A 27428-nucleotide genomic window follows, 5' to 3' on the forward strand; every position below is an offset into this window, starting at 1 on the left:
GTCCTAAACATTACTGATCGGTCTCCAAAGGGCAAAGGTGGCATTTGTCAAGGACATGATTTTGAAGGCGATCTAAACGTAATAAAGTACCATGAGCTCCAAAAACATTTTCTTTGGCTATGCTAAGCTTGTAAAGTGTCTTCAAGACACATTTCTAATGCAGTTGTTGGAAGGAGCTGCCTTATTTTTATTTTCGAGATCATATACCAAATATTTCCAAATGATTAACCTATGTTTATATTGGGAATATCTCTCCAGAAAATGTTTCTGTTTGTAATGACTCTTTTTCTCCCCTCCTGGTTTTATCATAGGCCTTTAGGGCTGGAAGGAACCTTAGAGATTTCTGTTCAACCCTCTTGTTTTGCAGTTGTGGGAGCTGGGATGCAAATGTTTAAAGACTGCGCTGAAGCACATAACTTGAACTGTCCTATTTAGACATGGGAAGTGGAAGTTGCAGATTTTCCTTATGTGAGAAAATTCTTAACCTTAGTTGTTTTCAGCAAATGCTTTTGGATTCCTGAGCAAAAAGCCTTCCTGCTGATTGGCAAATTTACTCCATCTACCCCTACCCACTCAAAGGAAAATAAACGTGGAGGTTTAGAAGGGGCATACTTAGCTCCTATCTATTTTCTATTAATCTTTATTAGCGAAGACAAGAGCTGAGGGGCTACTAGCTTTTAACAAGGCAAGTGTTGATCTTTAATAAGCAGATCATTTCTACAATTTGTAAGGTTTAGGTAAAATGCAGAACCTTTAGGTGTGTTGGGATACAATGCTTGTCTTTAAGGAACTCTTTAGTGTCAGGGTGCTAAGAATTGCAACAGGCTACTGACGATGGTTAGATCTCTAAAACACAGATATTTCAGGTATGATTGGGTTGATGTCTCATTTGAAATCCTTATTAGAGCTTGACTCTGAAAGGCACATATTCTTAAAGCAAAATGTGTTACTTTGAAAGCAGTTTTCACTTTGACTCTCTTTAGAAAACTAACAATGTACTCATATATATTCCTGGGTACCCTTGTGTAATAAGATAGCATTTAAGCATATAGAAAGAGGAGGTAAGAATGCAGAAGTAAGGGCACCTGGGTAGCTCAGTGGTTGAGCATCTGCCTTTGACTCATGGTGTGATCCCAGGGTCCTGGGATCGAGTCCCACACCAGGTTCCCTGCAAGGAGCCTGCTTCTCCCTCTGCCTGTGTCTCTGCCTTTCTTTCTGTGTCTTTCATGAATAAATAAATTAAAAATCTTAAAAAAAAGAATGCAGAAGTAATAAGGAATCATAGACATAAAATGGGAGCTTTGGGGGCTTTAAATAAAGAGAGAGAATTAAACTCAAAGAGAAGTAAACTTTTTTTTTTTGGTCCATCTGGGCCATGAACTCCAACTTTCAAACATAATTAACATTCCAAGAGTAAGAGAAAGGAGGTCAGAAATAGTCAATGTCTAAGTTGCATTTTTTCCCTCAAAAGTAGAAAGACTGTGCCTCCTTTTCCTCTTTGTTTATTCTCCATCATAGAAAAATCTCTAAGCTATTTTAAGTTTTAATACTGATCACTCTCTAAGAGTTTCATTGCTGTTCTGGACTACATAATGTTGGTAGTCTTGTCTCTCAAATTAGCATTCAGAATTCCATAAAAGTGAGTATTGGCATATAACATTTATAAATTTTTCTCCGAAGTATGAAAACCTCACAGAATGTAAATTCTGCTGAAATTGTGTTGACAACATATGTGCTTCTCATGGTTAATAGTATATACGATACTCTGGAAAATATACTCTGGTGACAAATTGAATTGAAATCTGAAAATCTATTTCTTACAGAAAAAAATTCCCCAGGCTACTTCCCAAATTATTAATATTTTCAAAATTAAAGATGCAAGGTTATGGAAATGGAATATTTTAGAATGAGAAACACTTTCTTTGACTAGTCACAATTTTGATGTCGGATAATGCCATCAATAACTCTGTGTGTGTGTGTGTGTGTGTGTGTGTGAGAGAGAGAGAGAGAGAGAGAGAGAGAGAGAGAATGTGCACATGTGTATGTATGCATGCAAGTAAAAATGTTTTACTTTATTTTTCTGCCACTTAAAAGAGTTAGTGTTTTGTTTTGTCTAGTGGCACTCAACTATCACTGAGTATTTACTTTTTCCTTATACCTTTTGGATAAAATGTGATGTGATAATGCGTATGGAACAGATGGCATATACTTTCCTTGAATTAAATTATGAGATGGTACCCTGCAATTTCAATTAAAGTATTCTTTTCTCTCCAAGACATCTTATTTACTTTGTCTTACACCATATCTTTGAACTTAACCAGTTCCATTTAAATATAAGTAAACCAATGTAGAAAGTTTTGATAATTTGCCTAGGTTCATAAAAAAACTACAGAATTAAAAAGAATAGGTCAGTAGAATTGCTAGGGAAATTGAAGACCATCCATGTCTCTGGTTAAATCTCCTCATTTCAGTAAGGCAGGATATTGAAGTCTGAATCAGTTAAGTGATGTGCTCAAGATCATAGGCTACGTGGTTGGTAACAGAACCAGAAGAGAAAGTAGGTCACCCAAATGTGGGTCCAGGACTTCTTTGACTCTACCTCATTGGCTCATTTAGGGCTTGGATAGATTAGCCAGACAGAAAGTCAATAAGGAATCAGTGGCTTTGAATGACACATTAGACCAGATGGACTTAACAGATACATACAGAACATTCTACCCCAGAAGAGGGGAATACAGATTCTTTTCAAGTATACATAGAACATACTCCAGGACAGATTATGTGATAACCCACAAAACAGTTTCAGAAAATTTAAGAAGATTGAAATCATATCACATATCTTTTCTGCCCACAACAGGATGAAACTAGAAATCAATCACAAGAAAACAACTGCAAGAAACACAAACACGTGGAGGCTAAACAACATGCCATTAAACAATCAATAGGTCGATGACAAAGTCAAATAGGAAGCCAAGAAATATGTGAAGACAAATGAAAATGAAAACACAGAGATCCAAAAGCCTTTGGGATGCAGTGAAAGCAGTTCCAAGAGGGAAGTTTATAGTGATACAGGCCTACCCCAAGAAGCAAGAACAATCTCAAACAATTTAATCTTAGATCTAAAGGAAGCAGAAAAAGAATAAACAAAGCCCAAAGTTAGTAGAAGTAGGAAATAATAAAGAGCAGAGCAGAAATAAATGAAATAAGACTTATAAAAACAAGAGGAAATGTCAATGAGATTCAGAGCTGGTTTTTTGAAAGGATAAACAAAATGGATAAACCTTTAGTCAGACTCATCAAGCACAAACAGTAGGACTTACTACGTACCTGATAGGGGGGTTACCAAGATCACACAAAAAGAAGGAGGACTCAAATAAAATCAGAAATGAAAGAGGAGTTACCAAGGACATCACAGAAAGTCAAAGGATTGATTATAAAAGATTACTATAAAAATTATATGCCAACAACTGGGACAACCTAGAAGACATGGATAAATTCCTAGAAACATACAGTCTTCTGAGACTGAATCAAGAAGAAATAGAAAATGTGAACAGATCGATTCCTAGTAATGAAACTGAATTGGTCATCAAAAAACCCCCAATGGACAAAAGTCCAGGACCAGATGGCTTCACAGGTGCATTGTGCCAAATATTTAAAGAAGGGTCAATACCGATCCTTCTCAAAATATTCCCCTCAAATAGTAGAGTTTGGAGTTTTTATGTTTCCAATTTAGCTGGAGGCAGCAAGCAGAGCCCTATGAAACAACTCATGAATACTTAAAGGAATGTGCCATCCAGCGGAAATGAGAATAGTACAAGGAAGACTTCGTAGTGAATGAAGGAACAGCCAGAGAGGGAAATATTCAGTATGAGATTTGAAGGAAAAGGTGGAAGATGTGAGGAGGGATGGCATTCCAAGTGTGAGGACCAGCAAATGTACATACCCAAACGGGTGAGTGAGAAAATTGGCAGAGAGCACGGATGGGGTTAAAAAGCAGAATCTTCGGGCAGCCCCGGTGGCTCAACGGTTTGGCACCGCCTTCAGCTCAGGGCGTGATCCTGGAGACCCGGGATCGAGTCCCACATCGGGCTCCCTGCATGGAGCCTGCTTCTCTCTCTGCCTGTGTCGCTGCCTCTCTTTCTCTCTGTGTCTCTCACGAATAAATAAATAAAATCTTAAAAAAAGCAGAATCTTCTTGGCTCAGAGAACCCATGCCAGGGACTAAGTAGATCACAGCTCAGTGAGGAAGAACTGGGAGGTAGAGGGAGAACAGGAAAGGGAAGGGATGATCTGAGTCTTATCAGGTAGAGTAGAGAGGCCACTAGCTTCTGATGACTCCACATGAATTTCATCACACCAATGATTTTTCTCTTGCCTGTTTTGTTCTGTTGTATCCTCAGTGCCTAGAAGAGTGCCAAGTATATAGTAAAGACTCAGTACTTATTTGTTGAATGAAAACGATAAATGAAAGAATGAGAAAAATATGGGCATTGACAAGACTAAAGTTCTTGAGCAAGGGGATAATGTGCTAGAAATGTCCAAGGAAGAATAGTTTTTGTAAATGTGTCATGGATGATACCAGTGTGTGTCCTAAAGGGACAATTCTATCAATATAGAACGACATGATAGAGACTTACATAAGAATCATAATCACAGGAAGAGAAAAGGCATAGGGCCAAAGGAAAATAAATGGAGGGAAAGGGACACAACATAGACTTGGAACCGGAAGCACAAGGATACCTCTTCTGAGCCAATGGAATGCCAGGGGATACTTCAAAATCATTTGGATTCCTAACAGGTGACAGGGATTAAGGAGTGCACTTGTCGTGATGAGCACTAGGTGATGTATGGAAGCCCTGAATCCCTAAATGCTACCCCTGAAACTAATATCACACTGTCTTGTCTGTTCACTACCTGGAATTTAAATAAAAACTTAAAAAAATGGACACCTGTGTAATTAAGTACTAAAGTTTCTATATTTTGAAATAGAAAAAGGGGTCCAGGATCCCTTTTAAGACATTGAGCCAACTGCCATCTTTTGTGGGATGATGTGTTATACCCCTTAGGCGAACACAGGGCTGTTCCTCCGGGGTATCTTTGCAACGAGTTTTTAGTCATAGTGACTTTTCACTATAGAATAATGCTGACAGAGGAACTGACTAGATTCACAAAGCCAGCTTCTAAGCGTCATGAATGGTTCTGGGTCTAACTCTTCCAGGGTCCAGCTATCCTGCTTCATCACCATCCCAAATCGCTGCCTCTACTTGGCTGCTTTTGGCTGAACCCTGCCATTCAGTCCGGCCTGACCGATACCCTTATATCAACGAAGTATCAGGAAGGAGACTGAGTCACTCTGACGTGAAGAATTCTTTCTTTCTTTCTTTCTTTCTTTCTTTCTTTCTTTCTTTCTTTCTTTCTTTCTTTCTTTCTTTCTTTCTTTCTTTCTTTTCTTTCTTTCTTTTTGTAAGCGAGTGCTTTTAACTGTATTATGAGAGAGGTCTAGTTAGAAGCTAGAACTGTTGATCTGGATATTTAAATTCTAGAATTTGCAGCACCTGAGATAAGCCAAGGTAACTGTTTTTGACTTGATTAATGACAGCAAGAATTAAACTGCAGGGGCTGGCATATGGGAAATTGCTGAGAAGGAAGAGCCCGTATTTTGGCTGACATGCTGTTTGCCGCTTTCGATTCCCCTTTCTTTTCATCAAGTTCACCTGAAGGAGAGGAAAGGCACTGAGTGATGTGTAGAACAGTTAGAGCACCTTTCTTCTCTGCAAAAAAGAATAACTTTCTTTTCTTTTACTTTATCCACTAATATCTTTCCCATTTCACACGTCTCATTCCCTTCTAATAACAGATGTTATGAAAGTGGCCTTTGTCGTTACACACACTGACCTCTCTTCAAGTTTAAGTGATGGGAAGTGAACAGAGTCTCCCTGCCTTTGAAAATGCCACTGCCCATCGTTGTTCCCAAGTCATCCTAAGCACATCGGCACAAACTTCAATAGACCAAGCAGGGAGATAAAAATGAGTGCTTTGGAAGCTGGGGTGCAAACTTGGGGGGAAAACCTTATAAGTAAAAATAAATCCTTTCCTACTCCTAGAATTACCTGTTTCTCTCTTCCATCCTTTCACTTATTTGTATTGATGTGAGTCTTACCTTTTCCTCTCTGCTTCATACCCTTCAGGATAATATGATGGTGAAAATTTTGCTGAGCCCCTGGAGCCGGACTCCCTGTATTCAATCTTGGATCTGCCACTTACTAAATAAATGACCTTAGGGAAATTATTTAGCCTCTCTGTGCCTCACTTTCTTCAAATATAAAGACAGAATAATAACAGTGTATCACGTAGGGCTGCTGATAGCATTAAATAGGTCAAGAAATATAAAATGTCCAGGGCATGGCACGATATGTGATGCACCGCGTTAATTGCTATCATTCTTATTATTCCACATTATGTACAGGTTTTTAACAAGAGTACTTTTGAATTACTAAATTTCAGTGATATTTCCCCTTATTATCGAAGTAAATATGCTGTACGTCAAAAGTCTGGTCAATTTAGAACTATAAAGAAGAAAAAGAAATATCCATTCCACAGACTTATGACCTAGAGGTAGTTATCTCCTCCCAGTGTTCAGTGTGTTCCCTCATAACCACTGCGATGCCCCTTCGTCCTCTTCTACTACCCTCCACTCCTACGCCTCTTCTAGATGCAGAAGAAAGCACAAAATGTTTTTTTTTTTTAAATAAAAACACGTGAATTAGGGCAAGCAACTAACTGATTGGAAAGCAGGGGACCTGACTCCCACTCCCTGTACTTCCCATGTCATTTATGTGACACTGGGCATGTCACTTAACTGTCCCTGCTCTTTGCCCCTCCACCGAACCATCTCACAATGGGTAGAGCGAGAGCTTCACTCTGTGCTCCTTACACCAATGCTGAGATGCATCCATTAGCTTCTCAGGAGAAAGGTGTCCCAAAGAATGGGGCAACTATCTAAGAGAGGACAGTAGGGACCACCTCAAGGCTTAGTTTCCAGAGGATGCAGTGGCAAACTCTGAGAGTTAAAGACCAGAAGTTTCTATAATCTCTCTCTAGCTGCCGGAGCTATGGAGAGGTCTCCTCACAAAAGTGTTAATTACAAGGCATTACAATATTTAAGGAATGTCTTCTGTTATGCATTTAGAATAATGCCAAAGAAAGAATTCCATGATAAACACACGTTAATTTTATCACTTTTTGTATAATCCTGTGGTAAGCCAAGAGAGAACTCTATCAAATTAGGATAGCTGTGTTTCTCATTTAAATTCACTCTAATGTCTTAATATGCATCTCTCCCGTGGTTATAAAACATCGCCATTTTAATCTAATCTGAACCCTCAAGTATCATCTCCATACCAAGCAAATGAATGATTCATTTATTCAAAATAAAATGAATCATTCTGAAATTGGGTGATTTACATAAACATATGAGATATTAGCTGCCTGAGCTAGGAATGGGAAGAAAATCTTCCCATTTTAAATCATTTTTGGCTTTTTTTGCCCCGGATCTTTTCTTACCTAATGTTGAGAGACTTTTTCCGAAGTTCGCTCCACTTGAAGTTCATGTTATCCAAACGTCTTTGCAACAAGGCTGCATCGTCAGAACCTTCCAGGGATCTCAGGACTTTTTGGCCATTTTCGTCCAGGTTGTGATAGATATCTGTGTGAGCTTCGATTTCTCCTTGGAGATCCTACGGGACAGCAGGAAGAACATGGGTGGAATTACCAAACAAGAGACATTGGCTAGACATGAATTTGGAGAACCATAAAAAAATAAACTGCTCTTTCAAAAGACATTTCAGTTGGGCCCACTAACAAGAAGATGCACCTCCAACTCCCTGTTCTTGATGCATTGTCTCTTTATGCTATTATGTAGATTGGCAGTGGGCATCTTGTGAGGTATAATACATTTAGTCCTTGACACTACAAATTGAAACATTATATATCTGCAACTTTACAAATTTCGTAGGTTACATCAACTGGTCCGCAGACAAAAGATAATGTTTTCTGGAAGCGATATGAAATAAAATTCCATGATAAAGTGCACCCTAGGGCCAATCATTTCATTACACTATGGGTTAAGTCATATTTTCCATGCACATAAGTGATCTGTAGAGTTGACTCTGACCATAAAAGCATGGAGAGACTAATAAACAAGGTTGTACTCGGTCCACAGCACCAGCACATTAATGGGATTCTATCGCAGGAGAGCATCTTCTTGACAATACACATTAGGTTCACCTTGGCATTATAGCATCACACATTCATTACAGCATCGTACATTTATTAGTAAGATCTCCCATTTAAAACACCGTCGTATTTTTAGGCTTGACAGGTAGAAAGTCCAGAGGACCTTGATAAGAGTTATGAGAAGAGCTTATACATCCAACCTCATTTGTATATACACAGATCAAGAAAATTATCACAGTAGAAGAATCTGACCTTTACATGGTATGTCTTCCTGTGTAACATTTTCAGCTTGAACCGGGGACTACAGCACTGATCCTGTTGCATAGCAAGCCTGAGAAAAACGAGCGGCTGAAAGAGCCCTGCTTTAAAATGCCAACTTTGCTTACATTCTGTCGACAGGATGAATTTCAGAGCGCAGGCCTCACCAGTCAATAATAATAAACGCTACTTTGTCCTCCTCACTACACGGCGGCCAGGCCTGTGGCTGTGGGAGGGACCTCAAAGAGAGGAGGCCTGGAATATGCAATGGACAGTTTATATTAAACAGCCAACTTTTCTTATCATTTTGCCATTATAAGCCAGAGACATTATAAATTCATTTTATATATGTGTTTCCCTCCTTGTTCCCAACAGAACAGTCCAAGCCAAAGGAACATTCCTTAGCGAGCTGCTGGGTACCAGCATTCCTTTCTGCCTACACAATGAATGGAGGCTTTGTACATTATCTGACTTGCTTTTAGAGATTTGTATGCTTCTGTTCAACAAGTTGAAAAATTCATTCTGAAGTCCCAAACAATTGGATTGATCTGTGTAACCAGAAACTTTCTTTTTTCCACTCCCTCTTTCTAAAATGGAATTAAATGACTCTTCTGAAGTAAGGGGCCAGTGGCAGCAGTAACATGTTAGTGATTCTGAAGAACTGGCCTGTGTTTTCTGTCACGGACTCTTGGATTCTGAAAGTTGCACATGTCAGGTAGATGGACAATGAATGTCTCCCGTCACTCTCTTTGGCAGCCAAAGTATCACAGATGGACCCTAAAGAGAACTCTGTCCCATTCTCTGTGACTGGAAGTCACAAGGGGGAATACGGATCGAAGTACATTCCGAGTTGAAAGAAGGGAAATACTCGAACAGACCGAGCAGCCTCTATCTGTATCCCGTCACAAACAGGCTCTTTCTGGAAGGGAATAGCTTGATTTTGAAACTAGCTCCTGTGGTGGAAAATTGGTATTGGGCTTCTTGCAGAATGGGGTCTGATCAAACATATGTCTCTTCCATGTGCACGTACCTACATGGCAAAACCTGCTCTCCTGAATTTGCCACTTCTTCAGGAAAAGAGAAAAGTGAGGTTAATTTATCCAAACAAATCAGGACTCAAGACCAAACAGATCTAAGTTATCCACATAATTTCCCCACTTCTCTCTTTTTACTTCACTTTTCTTCTTGTTGTATTTGATGGAAAACTTTGCCTCAGAGGACAAACTTAGAGGATTGAAACCAAGCCTTTAGTTGTTCAAAAAAATAAGATACTTTCTGACTAATTCAACCAGATTTCTGCATTAATATGCATATAAGTGAGAGTTCACTTGAATTTTTATATCCTCCATTTATAGCAGGACCCAGGCTCAATTAATAGTTCCTCAAGATCATGTATATCATGAAGTCATTGATACCTTCTTGGAAAAATGAGAGGTCTTCCCAAGCATAAATAGGAAGCTGATCCATAAATTTGTTAGTTTTCATCTTTGCCATTTCCATTATACCCCATATAAACATCTTTGTTGCATCTTCTAAAAAGAAATACACGTAAAATCAATAAACCAGTATTAATTGAGGACTATTTATCTAGTTTCAGCACTGTGAGAAAATGAGAGGAATACAAGAGACAGTTCTGTCTTTACGTTTCCTAAACCCTAGTATGTGCTTTTTATTTAAGTCATTCCTGTTACCAACTAAATATTGATGAGAATTTCCTACCATGACTCATAGATGTTGGGATAGAACCCCCCCCCCCCCCCTTGGAAGTTCAGAGTGGCTGAAGTCAAGTCTTGGCACTGGCAGTAAGGTGACTCTCAGCTTGGTACTCCTTCTCGGGGTCATGGTGCTGGTTGAGAGTGACAAATGACACATGAACAGTAAAGGGTACAAAACACAGATGTGTACCACTTTGTTCTTCCTCCTGGCCCTGGGAAATACATGTTTTCTCTGTTCTTCATATGAGAGCGCTGAGGTGGAGAGATGTTTAACGGACTCACCTAAAGTCATATCTTCTAAATATTAGAATTAGAGTCTTTTTGACTCTAGAAGACCTTGGGCTGTCCCCACCACCCCATTTGCCACGAGTGCTGGTTGTAAGCGACAGTAGTTGCTGTAGCTGAAAGAAAGACAGCTACTGCTGACAAGGGGGGTGGGGTGAGGGGGTCATCTGTGGAGGTAAAAGCATCTGGAAAGTCGGCATTACTGATTTTGGTCATAGATTTACCCAAACAGATTGATTTCTTCTGAATGAAAAATGGAATCCTGACCACCTTTTTCACTCCTTATTTTACAATTGGGCATCTGGGACCGTCTGTGAGCACAAACTGTGTGTGCTGAAGAGGTCTCCTTACTACAAAACATCCTTGCTGCCAGAACAGAAATTCTCCTTTCAGTAATGTGTTCTTTTGTCTACAAGAGCCATATGAAGGGCACCTGGGTGGCTCAGTGGCTGAGCATCTGCCTTCGGCCCAGGTTATGATCCCGGGGTCCTGGGATCAAGTCCCACATCAGGCCCCCTGCAGGGAGCAGGTTTCTCCTTCTTCTTTTTTTTTTCAGGTTTCTCCTTCCACCTGTGTCTCTGCCTTTATATCTGTGTCTCTCATGAATGAATAAAATATTTTAAAAAAAGAGCCATGTAAACATGACATTAAGTAGTGACTTGATACATTAGGATCAAGGCAGCTTGCCCATGTTCTTCAGGGATGGCAGGTCGGTAGGCAATCTGCCCAGCTACAGGACTCAGGTAGCCCGCTGTAAAATGGAGGTGAGTATTGGTGAGGAGTTCAAGGCTTTTTTTGAAAAAAATTTTAGGAGGTTGGCATGCTGTAGTGATTTTCAGTACAAGAGGGCAGCATGAGCCCTAGGTGGGAGGGGACATGGACATGGACAGGTCAGGTAGGAAGGGACACACTCACACCGGCATTAAATGTAGTTTTCTACAGTGGTGGTGTTTGTCTTCAGATGAACCTTTGGCCCAGGAACCACAGAAAAGCAGGTGGTGGGTAGAGAGAATTCTCAGAGGATAGCCCACCTGGACAAAATGGAATTTTTGCAGGCATTTTAAAGTAGTTTTATCTCACTTCTGACTGGTTTTAGAAGTAGGGAGAATCCCATTTCCTGGAGAGCCTCTTCAAATCTCACACCCTCTTCCTGTCTGAGAGTCTAGCCTCCTCCTGTCCTCAGTGCTCTTTCTCAGCCTCCAGAGAAAACTATGGCAAAGTGCAGTTAAGTAGACATGGTTTGGGTCTGTCCCTTCTCTTTCCCTTATTAGCTGTGTTAGGTTTGAAAACTCTTTAATCTCCTTGGCTTCACTAAATATTAAATAATAATACCTCCTGGCTGGATTGTGGAGAATCTTACATGGAATAGTTTTTGTAAAACACTTTGAACAGTGTCCAGAACACAACAGGCCTTTACTCTAAGAGTTTCTCTTCTAAGTGGATTAGGGTGGAAATCAAGTGATAGACTTTATGAACTCATACAACTTTGTCTGAGCCTTAAAGGATGGATAAAACAGAGAGGCAGAGGGAAGAGGGTTTTCTCACTGGGAAGATGAGTATAATAATGGCAGAATGGCAGAAGGTGGGAGTGAGTTTGGCTTATGAGCAAGAACAATGAACCGCACATCCTGATTGGAACGGATGATGTGTGTTAGGAAGCAATGGGTGGAATGTAGCTGAAATCCTTAAACCAAGCGGGATGAAGACCTTCTTTCAGAAAGTCACTGAGAAGGAGAGTTTATAAGGAAGAATAGGATAAATACAATATCATGGAATATTACACTTGTGCTATCTCATTCAACAAGTAGAGTGACTCATAGTGTCCCTAAGTAATAGGACAGCTGGGGAAGAATATGAAAAGTTATAAAGGTTTTACTAGAAGAAAAATAAAGAAGAGAGATGACAAAAATCAGTTATGGTGACACTTTTTTTATTATCTAAGCAAAGGGTTATGATACTATCCACAACATCATGGGTAACAGTATCCAAATGTTTTCTTTCCTATGTACAGGGAATTATTTGTCTCTAAAAAAGAACTCAGCAAATGATGACCTCCCTATCTTGAATACAACCAAGAAGTCAGCAAGAAAAAAGATGTAGGAAGAATAAATATAAGTGGTCACATCTCCCTATAAAATTCATTACAGACACACAATGTCTAATCTTTTCTGAAAGTAATTAGTATGTGAATAATGATAAGGCCATTAGTTCTTCTTTACTGATAACTTTCACTTAATTCAGATACAGTTGATAGGAAAGGAAAAAAAGTGGCAATCTGATTTCCAAGAACTTAAAAGGTCGGAAACAGAAGCTCCAAAACAGGAGGGAAGCCATCCTTAAGGGCTACACCGCAAGTGGCAAGGAGTGACACCCAACAGAGACCCAGAAAGGTGTGGAAGGAGCCGCGGGCACACATAGGTGACTGGGGTTACACCAGGTGGCACCTAGCAGTCCCACATCTAGCCCTTGAAGGCATCACCTAACTTTCATGTGAAGCCAAATCATTAATGTTAGTAATGAAGATCCTAAATTCAGCAGAAAAAGCAGATTTATGTTCAGTAAACTCTATTTAAGAAGGAAGTAGTAGATATAAAAGCTCTTTAAATGAATTTATCCAACATAGCTATCCTGGAAAGGTGTTGATGCTTGAAAGAAGTTCAACAAACAAAAATGCACATACAAAAGTAAAACTCCCTTAGCTTGGCTATCCAGAATGACTTGCAAAATATAGGCTCTAAATACTTGAGGTTTGGGAGCATACACATGTACACACACACACACACACACACACACTCCACATATTCCATTATGAGAACAGAAGTTGAGAGTAAATCTTTATAAACGTTTACAGCAATCCAAAAATAAAAAGCATGGGGTTGCATTTTGTGTCTGGTTTTTGTAGGTTTTAAGAGTAATTCATTTTTATTGCATGTTACAAAAGTATCAGTCTGGTATGGATTGGACATTAAAACTAGCAAAACAAAACAGAATTATCCTTCCTAATGGATTTTTTTTGAGAAGCACCCATATAAAGGAATTGGATCTACAATCTTGACCTTATAAGGACTCTAATCTAACCACCAGACGTTCCTAACTCACTCAGGAAATGCAGTTGGGTACAGACTCGCAGAGGGTGTGACTGTTTTGCCCTATTTTATATGTGGCCATTGCAATCCTTGTAAAAGCAGCAGAGTTGTCATCCCAAGAGAAACAAGAGTTAATTTGAGGACTGCCGTTTGGCTTGGAGCCTGGTTGCTCTAGGTAGATAAGGAGTGTGTTTTCAGGTCCACTGCATCGCAATGCATCTTAAACGAGCAGCTATGGATTTAGGAGTCCACAGGCTGTGCTTTAAAAATGGCTGTTATTAAGGTCCTCAGAGACTATTATCCTGCAGGGTTTGTTGTCTTTGCTTTCATATCTCATTCGAAAATTCTCACACTTATGCAACTAGAACAGTGGAGAGAAAGGATATGCTCTCCTGCCTCAGTACATTCCCAGGTGCAAACCTTTATTTCAAAATCTAATCTTTAAAAATGCCTGGCCTAGGGTGGATTACCCCGGAGGAAACTGAGCAAAATCCCATTTGTCAGACTGCCTTAAGCCATTCTAAGCTCGGGTAACACGTGATGCCTTCTCTCCTTGTCTGACCCTTTGGTTTACTCTAGCCTTCAAATTACTTTTTAAAATTGAAGAGTTCACTTCAGATGTACTAGGTTGGAAGTAAGATGAGAAGTGTCTTTTCTGCATCGCGTTTTTCCTAGTTTCTTTTTACTCTGTCACAGTGCAGAAATGTTCTGGATATTTATTCATCATTCAAACACACATTTGAGTACCTATTGTACTTCCAAGTCTTCACTAGGAGCCAGGAGAACACATATAATGTAAGAAAGTCCCAGCCCTTAAGTTCCCCATTCCTTCCTTCCCTTCCTCCCTTCCTCCCTACTTTTCCTTCCTACCACTAATATTTCACATATTAGCATCTAGGCCCACAGTGGTGAAAAACAAACCAACTTCTACCTTATTGATGTTACCACAGCATAATAGGATGAACAGAATAAATGAGAAATAGAATAAATGGGAAAGAAATCCATTTGTACATATTATTTGATCCCCATAACCAAAGAGTAACCCCCCACCACATGTACACCATTCTTTCCACCACAGCAGACATGACATACTATAGACAAATACTATAAAAGTACTTGAGAATGATTATCTGGGAGGCAGTTTTCAGGGTTAATGGCATCAGAGAGAGAATAGAGGCAGGAAACTAGCTGATAGGCAGCCTTAGGCATTCTTTTTTAAATTTTTTTATTATTTTTAAAGAATTTATTTATTCATGAGAGACACAGAGAGAGAAAGAGAGAGAGGCAGAGACACAGGCAGAGGGAGAAGCAGGCTCCATGCAAGGAGCCTGATGCGGGACTCGATCCCGGGACTCCAGGATCACACCCCCCGGGGCCAAAGGCAGGAGCTAAACTGCTGAGCCACCCAGGCATCCCCAGCCTTAGCCATTCTTGAACCAATAATGTGGTGGCTCCAAAATCAGGAAGGAAGGAGGAGGGATGCTAGCATCGTGGAGTGCTTGTAAATTACAGAAATAGCTGCCTGTGTGACTCACTTTCATCCTTCTCTTGCTCTACCTTTGGAAGGTAGAATCAGGCAAAGTGATAACTCTTTGCAAAAGCATTTTAAAGGTATTTTAAGTTTCCTTTCCCTAGAAGTAAGACAAATATTATATATGCTGTTTTATTTACTTTTTTAAAAGATTTGTTTTTATTCATTTGAGAGAGAGAGATTGGGGGCAGAGCAGAGGGAGAGACTCTTCAAGCAGACTCCCCACTGAGCGTGGAGCCCCACATGGGGCTCTATCCCACCACCCATCCCATGACCCATGAGATCACCACCTGAGCCAAAACCAAGAGTTGGATGCTTAACAGACTGAGCCACCTAGACGCCCCTCTATATGCTGTGCTTTAAACACACATATACACACACTTCCCTCTTGGTACCAAGTAAATTACAATGACAAGGCAAGGGCACTGACATCCAAGCCACACATAGGCACAGGGGACTCTTACCTAAACTACATTCTGTTAGGTGTTCCTAAGTCTATGGGAGTGGGTTTTAAAGGACACACAATCCTAAGAAAGGTGGGGGTAGAGTAACACTGTAAGGGATGTTTTAAAACAGCTAATGTGCTATGGACACAGTGAGGAGCTAATGTCGGTACCTATTTGGCTCTGCGCTTAGGTTATAAAAAAGAATGACATGCCTTCATGATGTTGGTGTTGGAAGATAAAACAAGACCTTAGGCAGGCTGTTTTTTTTTTTACTAATATATCTAAAATTCATATAAAAACCTATACTGTGTTGCAGTATTTTTCCAGATATTGCTATATGGCTTCATTGCTCATAATTGGGTGAGTATTTCCTGCATGAGACATCTTTCAGAAGATCATCACCAATGGTAATCTTGAAAGGTCTTCACACTTAAACTCTAGATGGCACATTTAAATCATAGAGACAGCCACATATGAAAAGTCTACAATGTTGAAGGTACTTTTGGTTTTGTATTATGTTTTATGTGCAGGAATCAGCCTGTTTGAAGATATTTATCCTTATCTGAGAAAGACCAGATGGGCCTTTCCGACACTGAAACATATTTATTATTGCAGAGCCATGATGAGGGGTGGGGGTGGAGTAGAGGGATAAAACGGGGCAGGAAACTAATACTTATACTCCTTATAAATCCTCTACATCAACTCTATTAAGTCAGCTCTCTTATCCCCCAGTTGAGGAAACTACAATTTGGAGAGATGAAAGTAACCTGTCCAAATCCCACAGCTGTTAGGTAGCAGAAGCAAGATTAGGGTACAGATCTGTCTGAATTGATATTCTTTTGGTTTCCCCTAATTCCTCCCCACTCTTCAAATATAAAGCAAGTAACTTCTGAATTGGGCTACATGTAATAGACCACAATAATTAATTCATTAGGGTACTTGTGAAATACTGAATGTGTTCAATCTTCTGTGATGCTTGGAGAGGAATGGCCAGGCCACTGAGTTAGATTCTGGTTAGGTATTTCCTTATTTATTCCTCCTCAATCCACTCTGAACTTACACTTCTCATGATTTGAATGGCTTTAAAAGAGCAGAATACATTCTTATTCTTGAATAGGTAACTATTTTCCCATGGACCAATACACATCTGGTTATATTTATCTATACAATTTGTCTATATTATATACAGAATTAAAAGTTAGAAAAGCCCTTTTTTATGAATCTCTTTGTCACAGAGCTATTTCTTTTCTCTCTAGAGAATCTGTGTAGTTCAAGACTGTATATTAGAAAAAAGCAATTAGGTGATGTCAAGTCTCATCTTATCCCAACAGCAAGATGTAAGAAGAAAGCAAGAACATATGGCAAAGTGCCATAATTATTTTTGATAATACACTAGAAATCATAACAGTCATGTAGCTAATTTCCTCTGGTTCATTTTAATTATGAAGGTTGTAAATGCAGAACAACTTTATTCCATGCCCCACCCCTCCAAAGAAACCCCTCCTAATATCCTAACCTAACCACAAACAACCCTACACTGGATCCCCAGGGATCCCATCTTTTCACTTTAAATAGCAGGAGAGTTTCCAAATAATTCACAAATACACATTGGATACAGCCATATTCATTTATGGGTACTCATTATTCTACAGCTTAGATGAATGAATGAATTTTAAAATGAATTCTAGGGATCCCTGGGTGGCGCAGCGGTTTGGCGCCTGCCTTTGGCCCAGGGCGCGATCCTGGAGACCCGGGATCGAATCCCACGTCAGGCTCCCGGTGCATGGAGCCTGCTTCTCCCTCTGCCTATGTCTCTGCCTCTCTCTCTCTCTCTGTGACTATCATAAATAAATAAAAAAATTAAAAAAAATGAATTCTAGGTATCCATAAAGTGTGAATGTTAAAGAAGGTTCTAGTATCATGATGTTAACTAAAGTCCTACTGACATAATTAAGTCTGATTCCCTGTTGTTCTTTGGTGAGTTAATTTCTGTCTACTACCAAGTAGAGCAAATTGTTTTTTTCTGGAGCTTGTAATGGTTTTTGTTTTTGTGCCTAGGGAGTTACTTCCCCCTATTTAGCTTTTCTTCTCTCATGGAGCAGGGTGGATGGTGATTGGGAAAAAACATACTCCCTTTTCCAATGTATAAAGAAAAGGAAGAAGAAGAAGAAGGTATATGCATATGGACATTAATATAAAGATAGGTAACACTGGCATATCTGCCAAAGGAAATCCCGTAAGTGAGAAACTGGCAAAATATCTAGGATGTTTCTTCATTCCTAGAACCCACTGTGCTAAAGCCCACTCATTAGTTTTCTGTTGCATATCCACCAATCTTTCTCAAAGCATTCAGTTCAGTTCAGAACATCCTAGAGACCTTGGACTACTTTGTTGAAACAGACCCAGGGCATTCTTGGCATTTGGCCAGGCAATGATGCTTCTTTCATCTGAGAACAGGTACATTTGAAAAACTATCTCCAGGAGAGTAAGGCTTGTGAAGACTTAGATGTTTCCATGCCCATGAGATAAATTATATAAGTTTTAATAAAGGACTAGAACAGAGAAAAGGAGGTCTTGATAGTTTATTTTACATCACAAGAATTTTTTTGTGGGAGCTACATTAGAATATGTCACCAAACACTGGAAACCTACCTCACAGTGCCCTGAGTAAGAAAGGAAAAATGATAGTTAGATTTCATCATTGTCAACTGATCTGGAATATAAATCAAGAAGTCTGGTCACCCCAAGAAAGAGAAGTGGTAAACGTATTATGTCCATAGTGCCTTACTCTTCTCAGATAAGGACAGAAGGACTATATAGTTGTTGTGAATCTCTGTCGAAATTTCTGATATAGTTGAGAGTTTACTTTACCACCAGGGGACTGAGAAACCACTGTGGATGATACTTGACTATTAATGTTATCTTGAGTAGAAAAATAGAGGGACTTGGTGAAAAACCCTTTTGCCTGGTTGTTAGAGTTTTGTTTCTTTCTGACTTTATGATTTTTCCCTTTTGTAGATTAACAGCAAGATGGGGGGTCTCACCCAAATCACATCTGAAAATGATCATAAAACCATAAGATATAAGTTATTTCAATGACCCCACAGTCTCCTGAAAAAGTCTTAAGTGATCATATTATATGATAATGCCAAAGTGGAAGGGAGCAATTAGCCTTGTCACCAAGATTTGCAGATGCCATCACACTTGTGATGACTATGAGCAGGGTCTTGAGGGATGAGTAGGTGCTGACCAGGAGAGAAGTGAGAGGATGAAATTTGAGCAAGAGTAAAGTTGAAGATGAGATGAGATGAGACAAAGTACACATCAAAGCTGGGTAACTCTATGTGGCCAGAGGGAAGGGCTCATGGTGGGGAGGTGGGCAGGGGGTAGAGGGGTTTGTTTTCTCTGTGTCATCCACAAGTAGCTGTGAGCATGAACTTTGGCATCACGTATTGGTAACTTGTCTAGCGCAGTGGTTCTCAAACTTGAGCGAGCTCGAGAATCACGGGGAGGGCTTATTAAAACACAGGCTGGGCCCCAACCCCAGAGTCTGTGATTCTGTTGCTCAGGTGTAGAGATCAAGAATTTGCATTTCTAACAAGTTTCCAGGTGCTACTTCAGGCACTGACCCCCTTTGAGAATGAACACTGGTTTAGTGTAATGAGACTTCACCTCCTAGACATCATGAATGCCTTCATGTAAATGATGGATCCTCTCCTGAGAAACCTGTATAAGTATTTGGAAACACAAAATATGGCCTCTAATTGTATGAGCTTCCAAGACCCTCTATGAGGAAATAGAGGGTAGTATCCTGCTGGCAGCTACCTTCACCTGCAAGAAATACAATGAATTAATGAAGACAGCATATCTTTCAAGTACTGTTTCAATGGGAAACTCCCAGGAACAAGGACGCATTGAAAAATATTACTACAATATGATTTTGCTGATTTCTGCCTCTTGGAACTGGTCAGTGATTTCAGGCACAAAATGTCTATATTTGGGGGTGGGTGCATGTTAAAGGACATCTTTGGGTTCTACAAAACCTGTTACTCTAGCCCCAGTCAAGTAGCCTGGCCTTTGCCCATTCTGACCCGCCACCTTCTTGGGCAACAGGACATAGAAGAGGTAGGGCAAGTGACAGGGAGGAAAAAAGTGCACTGATCCAGGGGCCCGTCAGGAAAGATACAGAAGCTGGTACTCCGGGTGAAGCATAGCTATGGCCTGAGCATATCCTCCTGGTAGCTCGGCGGTACAGTTCAAGATGGAAGAAATAGATAATCAAGAATGTGCGTACAAGAAAACTTCAAATCAATTGTGCGACAGAGAGGAGACAACACCTATTGTAGAGAAAAGGACATTTTGACTTTACTCTTTCCCTATGAATCCTCCTCATGTGCTTTCCATAACCCAGTGGCCTAGATATTTTTAAATAACCTTGAGAAGAAAGCAGAAGTGTTCTTTATTTCATGAAAAGAAAGCCATCTTTCATTTCCAGAATCTCAGGCCCACTCTGCATGCATGCATGGAGTCCAGAACATGAGGCAAATGCTGTATTATTCATTTTGGCCACTATAAATTCAAGCAATGGGTCTGAGGTTGGGAGAAAAAGTGCCACCGAGAAGAGTGCAGAACTCTTCCTTGGGTTTATGGAAGAAGAGATGGTGCTACAGGTACAAGTGCCCTGTGATAACCAGGAGGATACACCTCAGAGTCCATGGCGGCATTCTGTTACCCTCTGGGAGGTTTTGCCTAAAGCCAGGAAAACTCTGTCTGATGATGATGTTTTAGCTGCTAATTCATCTCTCTCCATCTTCATTTCTTCTCAGCTAACTTTTGTTGGGTTTCATCATGGGCACATTTACAAAGCAATTTCCATAATGATAAAATCTCTCTCTCTTTTTTTAAAGATTTTATTTATTTACTCATGAGACACACACATACACACACACACAGAGAGAGAGAGAGAGAGAGAGAGAGAGAGAGAGGCAGAGACACAGGCAGAGGGAGAAGCAGGCTCCATGCAGGGAGCCCGACATGGGACTTGATCCCAGGTCTCCAGGATCAGGCCCTGGACTGAAGGCAGCACTAAACCGCTGAGCCACCGGGCTGCCCTGATAAAACCTCTTCAAATGAGATTTAGAATGTAATTAAAAAGCAGATCTGAAGTGGTAGCAGCATTGTTGTGCAGTGGCTACACATCATCATGCCATGGAGCACTCACTCAGCTAGCCCATGGCAAGACCCCAATTTTGCTCTGGTAAGATTACATGTCCTTGTTTCGTGCTAATGGCTTGGTTAGGAAAAAATAAAAGAAGATAAGACAGCTTCTCCATTGGAGAGATAAGTCCAGGAATATGAGTTAGAGTTTTGTACCCTCCTCCATTCACTCTGTATCTTAGACTTCAGAGGTTGCAAGAAACTTCTCCAACATGGAGGCGAATACTGACAAACGGACCAGAGAAAGCCGAGACGATTTGCTTGCCCAGAGAGGTGGATATTCATAAATCCTTTGGCCTATTCTCATGGCTTTAAGCGCCATCACTAGAAAAGTGGAAACTATGCATTATGGTTCCCTGAATGGATGAATGCTTGCTCCTGGGAAACTGCCTGGTGTCTGAGAAAGCAAGAAAATGTTCCTTGGGTAGATCCAGTTTTGAAACCTCAAAAGTAACCTGGCTGATTCTTCACTATAAAATCAACGTGACTTTAAGCTTTGCAATTTTCCAAATGTCTGGCCTACTCAGATCCTTGCTCATCATAAGTATCTCCAATTATGATATTTACCGAGTGATAGGAAATGATTTTTATTAAAACTAGGCTTCTGGTTTACATGTGGATAGCTAATCATATCATATGATTTGGAGATTACATATATATGTGTGTTGTGTGTGTGTGTATAATCACACAGAGCGGATCAAGTCCTTCAAAAGACTAGATTTAGATCTAAGATCATAATTAAATAATGGATCCTGAGCATTTAGAAGAGGACACCATCTATTCATTACCTTCTCTTTTCAACATATCATGAGGAGTTTCATTGGATGAAAAAGCCATATAATGTCTGACTTAGAGAGAACACTGAGAATTCCACCAATTTTTTTTCTGTTTTTCTCTTTGATAGAAATAGAAATAATTTGTTTGGCACAACACTTGGTTTATGGAATCAAATTTATCCTTGTGATGTTAGGAGTTACAAAATAACTCATGGGTTTTAAAATACCATTAGATGTATGAAATTAAATTATAGTCAGTAAAAAATAATTCGCTGATGATAACCAATTCTCATCTAGTAGCTACCATGCTTTTCAGTGCAATGCTGTTTTGATAGGCAGAAGTAAGACACTAGGTTCAAAGAAAGAACACTTTTGAAGAGAAAATGAACCTACTGCACCTCTGAAGTAAAAACAATTTATGTCTCCTTTATTCCAAAGAAAGCTCACAAATTAATCTGCAAAACCCACCTTCCTTATCAAAGATGCAATGCTACTTTCGATTTGCATTAATGGCAAACACTTCATGGGAAGTTTGATTTCACCGTAATAATAACCTCTTTTAGCTAAATAACTCTCGTCAACCCTTGAATAAAGTTTTCTGCTAAAAAATTCCCCTTCTTCCCACTCAGCACCAGCAATAAAAGGATTGAAGAGACAGCACCATTCTCTGTAGGACTGTGTGCTAGCACTCACTCAGCCAGACCTTCACTGCCTGATTTCATTGCCATGGAAAGTCCTCCAGGATACCTTGGAGAGTGGCTACCTCGATTACAGCTCCCAACATCCCACTGCTTCCAATTACTACTGATTTTCTGTTACAATCAGTAGCCTTGAAACTTGAACTACCTAACTGTTTTAAATGCAAAAGAGAAAATCCTAGGGAAAATGGGCAACAAAAAGAGTTTCCGTGTTTCTGAAGAGCAGCATTGTGCTTGCATGATTGTTTTTCATCAGCCTTGACTTCTCTGAGAGGCAGTATTTCTTTTCATGCTCCAGGCTGACATTTCTTCTCACTAAATAGTTAATTAGCATGGTGCAAATACAGCAGTCTTCCTTTTGAAATAAGTAAAAGCAGTCCCCAACTGACAAAGAGTTTTGTAACCAAAAGTCATTTGCAAGTCAATGGTTCAGAACCCAAAACTGAAATTTCCACGGAAATGCGAGTCATATATATATATATATTTCAGGCCAGAAAATAGACAGCTATTTGATCTTTAATATTGATGATCTATGTCATTCTGATAGCATTACTTTGGGTTATGTGATTTGGGAGGCATGCATTTTGGGGGGGGTATAAAAGGGAGAGGAATTATGAAAAGAAACTATTTCTCTTTGAATCCCGAGTCTGTCCAATGCAGAAGAGTAAGCAAAGGAGATCTGAGTAGACACCTGCCCATCTCGTTCTACCTCCTGGTGGTCAGTCTTTTCAACACCCACATTTCCTCATGTTCTAATAAACCTTCCTTCTCTCCCACCTGTTGAAAATCGTATTCTTTGAGCATCGTTGGCCCACTTTCACATCCTGGAAGGTTTTTATGTTTTAAAAAGAGGAAGATGAGTTAAACCAAATGAATCACAGATTGGTAGGATTTCAGAGAGTATGAGAATGCAACGTGAAATTTTCTGGTGGTAGTAAAAGTGTCTGGGGGCAGAAAGGATTCAGCCATTCTTGCTAGGAAATCTACTTCGGTTAATGCTATGGATTGACCCACTGAAACCTCCACACTGCCCTCCTTCTAGCTGGACTGGCTGGAAATTAAAAACTGCATTTGACAGACTTCTATGCAGCTAGGGTTATGGATAAGAATTAGGTTTTAGTAAGGTAGGATTGTCAGGTAAAATACAGGTTAAATTTGCATTTCGGATAAACAATGGATTTTTTAAATTTTTAAATCTTTTTTTAGTGTAAGTATGTTGCATGCATTGTTTTTGTTTGCTAGATCTGGCAACTCTATATCAAGTAGATGTGCTTGTGAGGGATTTGGAAGGTGGAAGTAAGGTAGAGGCCATTTCCCTGCTCCTTTTGGCTACTTTTGTTGGCCAGCTTAGTCATAGGAGCATGGGATTTCCCACATCATAGTTCCAAAGTCTATTCTCCAGCTTCCAGGTTGAATGAAGGCAGTTGCTAACAGCAGCTACAGAAGTTGTAGCCTCTAGATTTCAACTTCCCGAATCCTAGTTCACAGTTATACAGAATATTCTTGAATTCATTGCTTCAGTGGTACCTCGGAGATGGTGTGTATTCCCTAGTGAATCAGTTCCATCTGGCTTTAGAATTCTATCCTGGAAGCCAACTCTAAAATCTGCTCCTTTAGCCTTCTCTAAGATTTAGTATGCAACTCTGTACTAAATCATTCTGTGATGATCATACCTAGAGTACTTTCTCTTGTTTGTGCTGAACTTCGACTGCAATCTTGACCTTCAGAGTTAGCTTCTCCATTTGTTCCTAGTACTGGTAGTAACTTCCTTTAGTCACTTAAAAACCTACAAATAATAAAACTCTGGTCCTTCTCAACATGCTTCTCTGTCACAGCCATGGAACTTCCCATCAAAGGAGGGTAGGAAGTCAGGAAGGCACTGGGTGGATGCCTTATTTTATTTCTGAAGGAAATAACTTCCTGCAATATTTTAGGTCATGGCAACACATTAAAATACCCAAACGTTATGTCATCCTCCTTTATAAAAATCTCATTATTATTTTCCTTATCTCTTTCGTTCCTCATATCTAGATGTCAAATTTTCACTGACAACACATTTGATGCCTAGGGAAAAGATCTGATTCAACAATTTCATAACATGATGTTCTATTAATTAAAACATGATACAATGCCATTAAGGCTCCCCCAAAATAAATAAATAAAAGCCCAGAAGGGGCATATAACAAACCTGATTCATATATAATAAAGACATGGGGAAGAGTGAAGGGATATTAAAGAAAGACAGTGTGCTTTCAGGTCTGGCTTGCATGCATGAGGTGAACCCTGGAGAATACAGCTTATCCCTCTGCTTCAGCACTTGGCACAGCACTGAGCACATAGTAGGTACTCAATAATAGAGCTAGATTTTTCAGTTATCTAGCTTCATTCACCTACACTGTATAGGTCTCACACATAATTTCATTTCCTTAAAGTACCAAGTTCTAACATCAGGGCATACAGACATGGGAAGCACCAACCATCCCTGGTGGTTCACATAATTAGGGTGATTCTAGAGTTTATTGCCCAAGCGTGAGCCCTTTTGAGAGTGTGTGTGGGTGTTATTAATCATCACATGATAGCTATAGACATAAACTGAGACTGTCCTGAGCAAATCAGGATGGGCAAACCTATAGCCATCAATAAAGTGGGAAAAAAGTCCTGAGTCCTTCTGTTTTCTCTGTATCAGCTGAGGTAGCCTTTCTTCCTACACATTCTCTCCAGGGAACAAAAGGTCTGCAACACACAGGTTCCTTCCTGCTGGGGTTCCCTGAGGGTGGTGAATTCATCCCTGCACCTGTTTCTTATATTCAGGGAATGACAAGCAGAGAAAAGCCAGAGGTTCGCACCACTGTGTGTGCACCCAGGTGCCTTCTCACCATGGGGAATAAACACCTTCAGTTCTGTTTGCTATGGGAGGAAAAATAAATGGAGGGCCAATAACAAAATGCCCTTCAAAGAAAACATTTTGGGAACCTGTGTGTGGCAGAGATAAGAACTAGGACGGGGTCAAGAGAAAGATCCCAGAATAGCTTCCTGAAAGAAAGATATTTTTTTCTTACAAAAAGGAATGTAAGTGAGCATTACTCCAACATCTACTGTGTATCATCTGCCGTAGTCCTCTCAGCAAATGAAGATCAAAGTTTCTGCACTTGTCAGCAAGGCAAACTGGAAAAAATTCACTTTCTTGAAATTTTACTAAGTTCTCCTTTATGGAGAAGTAATTCATTCCTTATGTATTTCATACCTGATATTTAATGCCAAGTTTACATTTACAAAAAGGACTTTTGTGGGGCCCCCATGCCAATCAAAGACTTCTCCCAAGACATTTCTATTCACACCTAAGGAGAATGAAAATATTTAAGAAGAGAAAAACCCCAAAACAATGAGAAAAGACAACAATCAAGAACATGAACAACAAAATTCAAAATGTTGACTCATAAGTCATGGATTAAGGACTAGTTTAGATCTAAAATCCCTAATCTCAGAACTTTAAAGATATTTGGCAAATTATACATATCAGCTTTTTCCTTTGGAAGAAAAGCAGAAGTAAGACACTGGGATGGAAACTTCCTCCTAGTCTGGTTGCTCCAGAGGGTAGGAGCCATATATCTGCCTTGCTAACTGCTGCATTTCCAGCAGTCATGTTGGTAGTTGGCTGATAGATGCTTCTGTTCTTGATCCTTACCAAACAAATGGCTGCATAAATGTATGAACTGATCAGTTATGAGGGAAGTCAGGTAACCATAGGACATCCAAAGAGGGTTGATAATGAGAGTCAAGGAGTTGATAACCTTGATATGTAATTCTTTGATGGATCAGTGGTTTCTCTTGATGGTGGTCCAGTTTACTGTATGGCTGTTCTAACCCCTTCTCGCCTCCAGTGCTCTAAGTCACTAAGTCGCTCTAAGCTGTTTCCTCTCACTTTCCCTGGTATGATGGCAGGATTATCATTTGCAATGGTTCATTCATTCATTCATTCATTCATTCTACAAATACCAAATGAGCACTCACCAGGAGTCCCAGGGATAAACATGATGGACATGGTCCCAGCCTTGTCTAAAGTTTTCACTTGTTAAAAAAATGGTATCACGACTTAGATCAGGTACTCTAAAAACAAAGCACTGTGAAAGTTGGTACACTAACTCAGCAGAGATTCTAGGACATGATGAACAAGTCTTCTGGGAGAATCTTTCTTAATTTAACACTTAGGAAATCAGCTAAAGGGTAAAACAGTTTGCACAGAAAACGAAACCATTTAAGAGGAGACAGAGTAATTATTGGGTTCTTTTGATTAGGTAGAAAACCTGTCCTGGGAGTTAAAATCTCAAGGTAGACTTTTCTTGGCCTTTATTATCTGTTTGGACTAGCCACAAGGTCTTAAATAAATGAGATAATTAAAAACTATTCTTCTCTACTATAACCTCCTCATTTTATGCAAGACAGCTTTGTGGCCTAGGATTAATAATAACAAACAAGACAACAAACCAAACACTTAAATTTATTTTGCAGTGTCTTTTGTCAGCAGATTTCATGACAGTTGATGTAAATTTCATTTTAAAAAAATAGGGAAGGTTTGGGGCACCTGGGTGGCTCAATCAGTTAAGTGACTGACTCTTGATCTCAGCTCAGGTCTTGATCTCAGGGTCATGAGTTCAAGCCCTGTACTGGGGGCGGGGTGGTCCATGCTGGGTGTGGGGCCTACTTTGAAAAAAAAAGGTGGGAAACGTTTAAATTGGGGAGGTGAGAAAAAAGGGAAAAGAGGTGGAAATAAGTGCAAAGAAGATTCTGAAATAGTTTTCATAAACTTTTAAGTCTTTTTCAGAAAGGGACTTAAAACGCAAACAAAGGGGCGTCTGTGGGGCTCAGTCCGATAAGTGTCTGACTCTTGATCTTGGCTCAGGTCATGATCTTGGGGTGATGAGATCGAGCCCTCATGGTGGGTTCTAGGCTGGGCATGGTGTTTGCTTAAGATTCTTTCTCTCCCTCTGCCCCTCCCTGCCCTCATGCTTGTTCTTTCTCTCTCTAAAAAATAAAAAACAACAACAAAAATCCCACAAAAGCTGAAAACAAAAAGAATTTCATCGCTTACTGATTCTATAGCCAATACTTACTCTAATATCCCAGAATAGCTATTGCAAATTGCCACTCTGCTTGAATCTGAGACTCTAACACCATCCCCAT

The 27428-nt window shown here is 39.8% G+C and overlaps 1 protein-coding gene across 1 annotated transcript in view; it reads right to left on the reverse strand.

Moving 5' to 3' along the window:
- Positions 1–27428, reverse strand: part of DMD (dystrophin) — a 2084073-nt gene that overhangs the window by 359661 nt on the left and 1696984 nt on the right. The window contains 1 exon segment of the mRNA NM_001003343.1: positions 7564–7736. Coding sequence (NP_001003343.1) covers positions 7564–7736 — 173 coding nt within the window.

Source organism: Canis lupus, chromosome X (genome assembly GCF_011100685.1).
Source record: "Canis lupus familiaris isolate Mischka breed German Shepherd chromosome X, alternate assembly UU_Cfam_GSD_1.0, whole genome shotgun sequence".
NCBI lineage: Eukaryota > Metazoa > Chordata > Mammalia > Carnivora > Canidae > Canis > Canis lupus.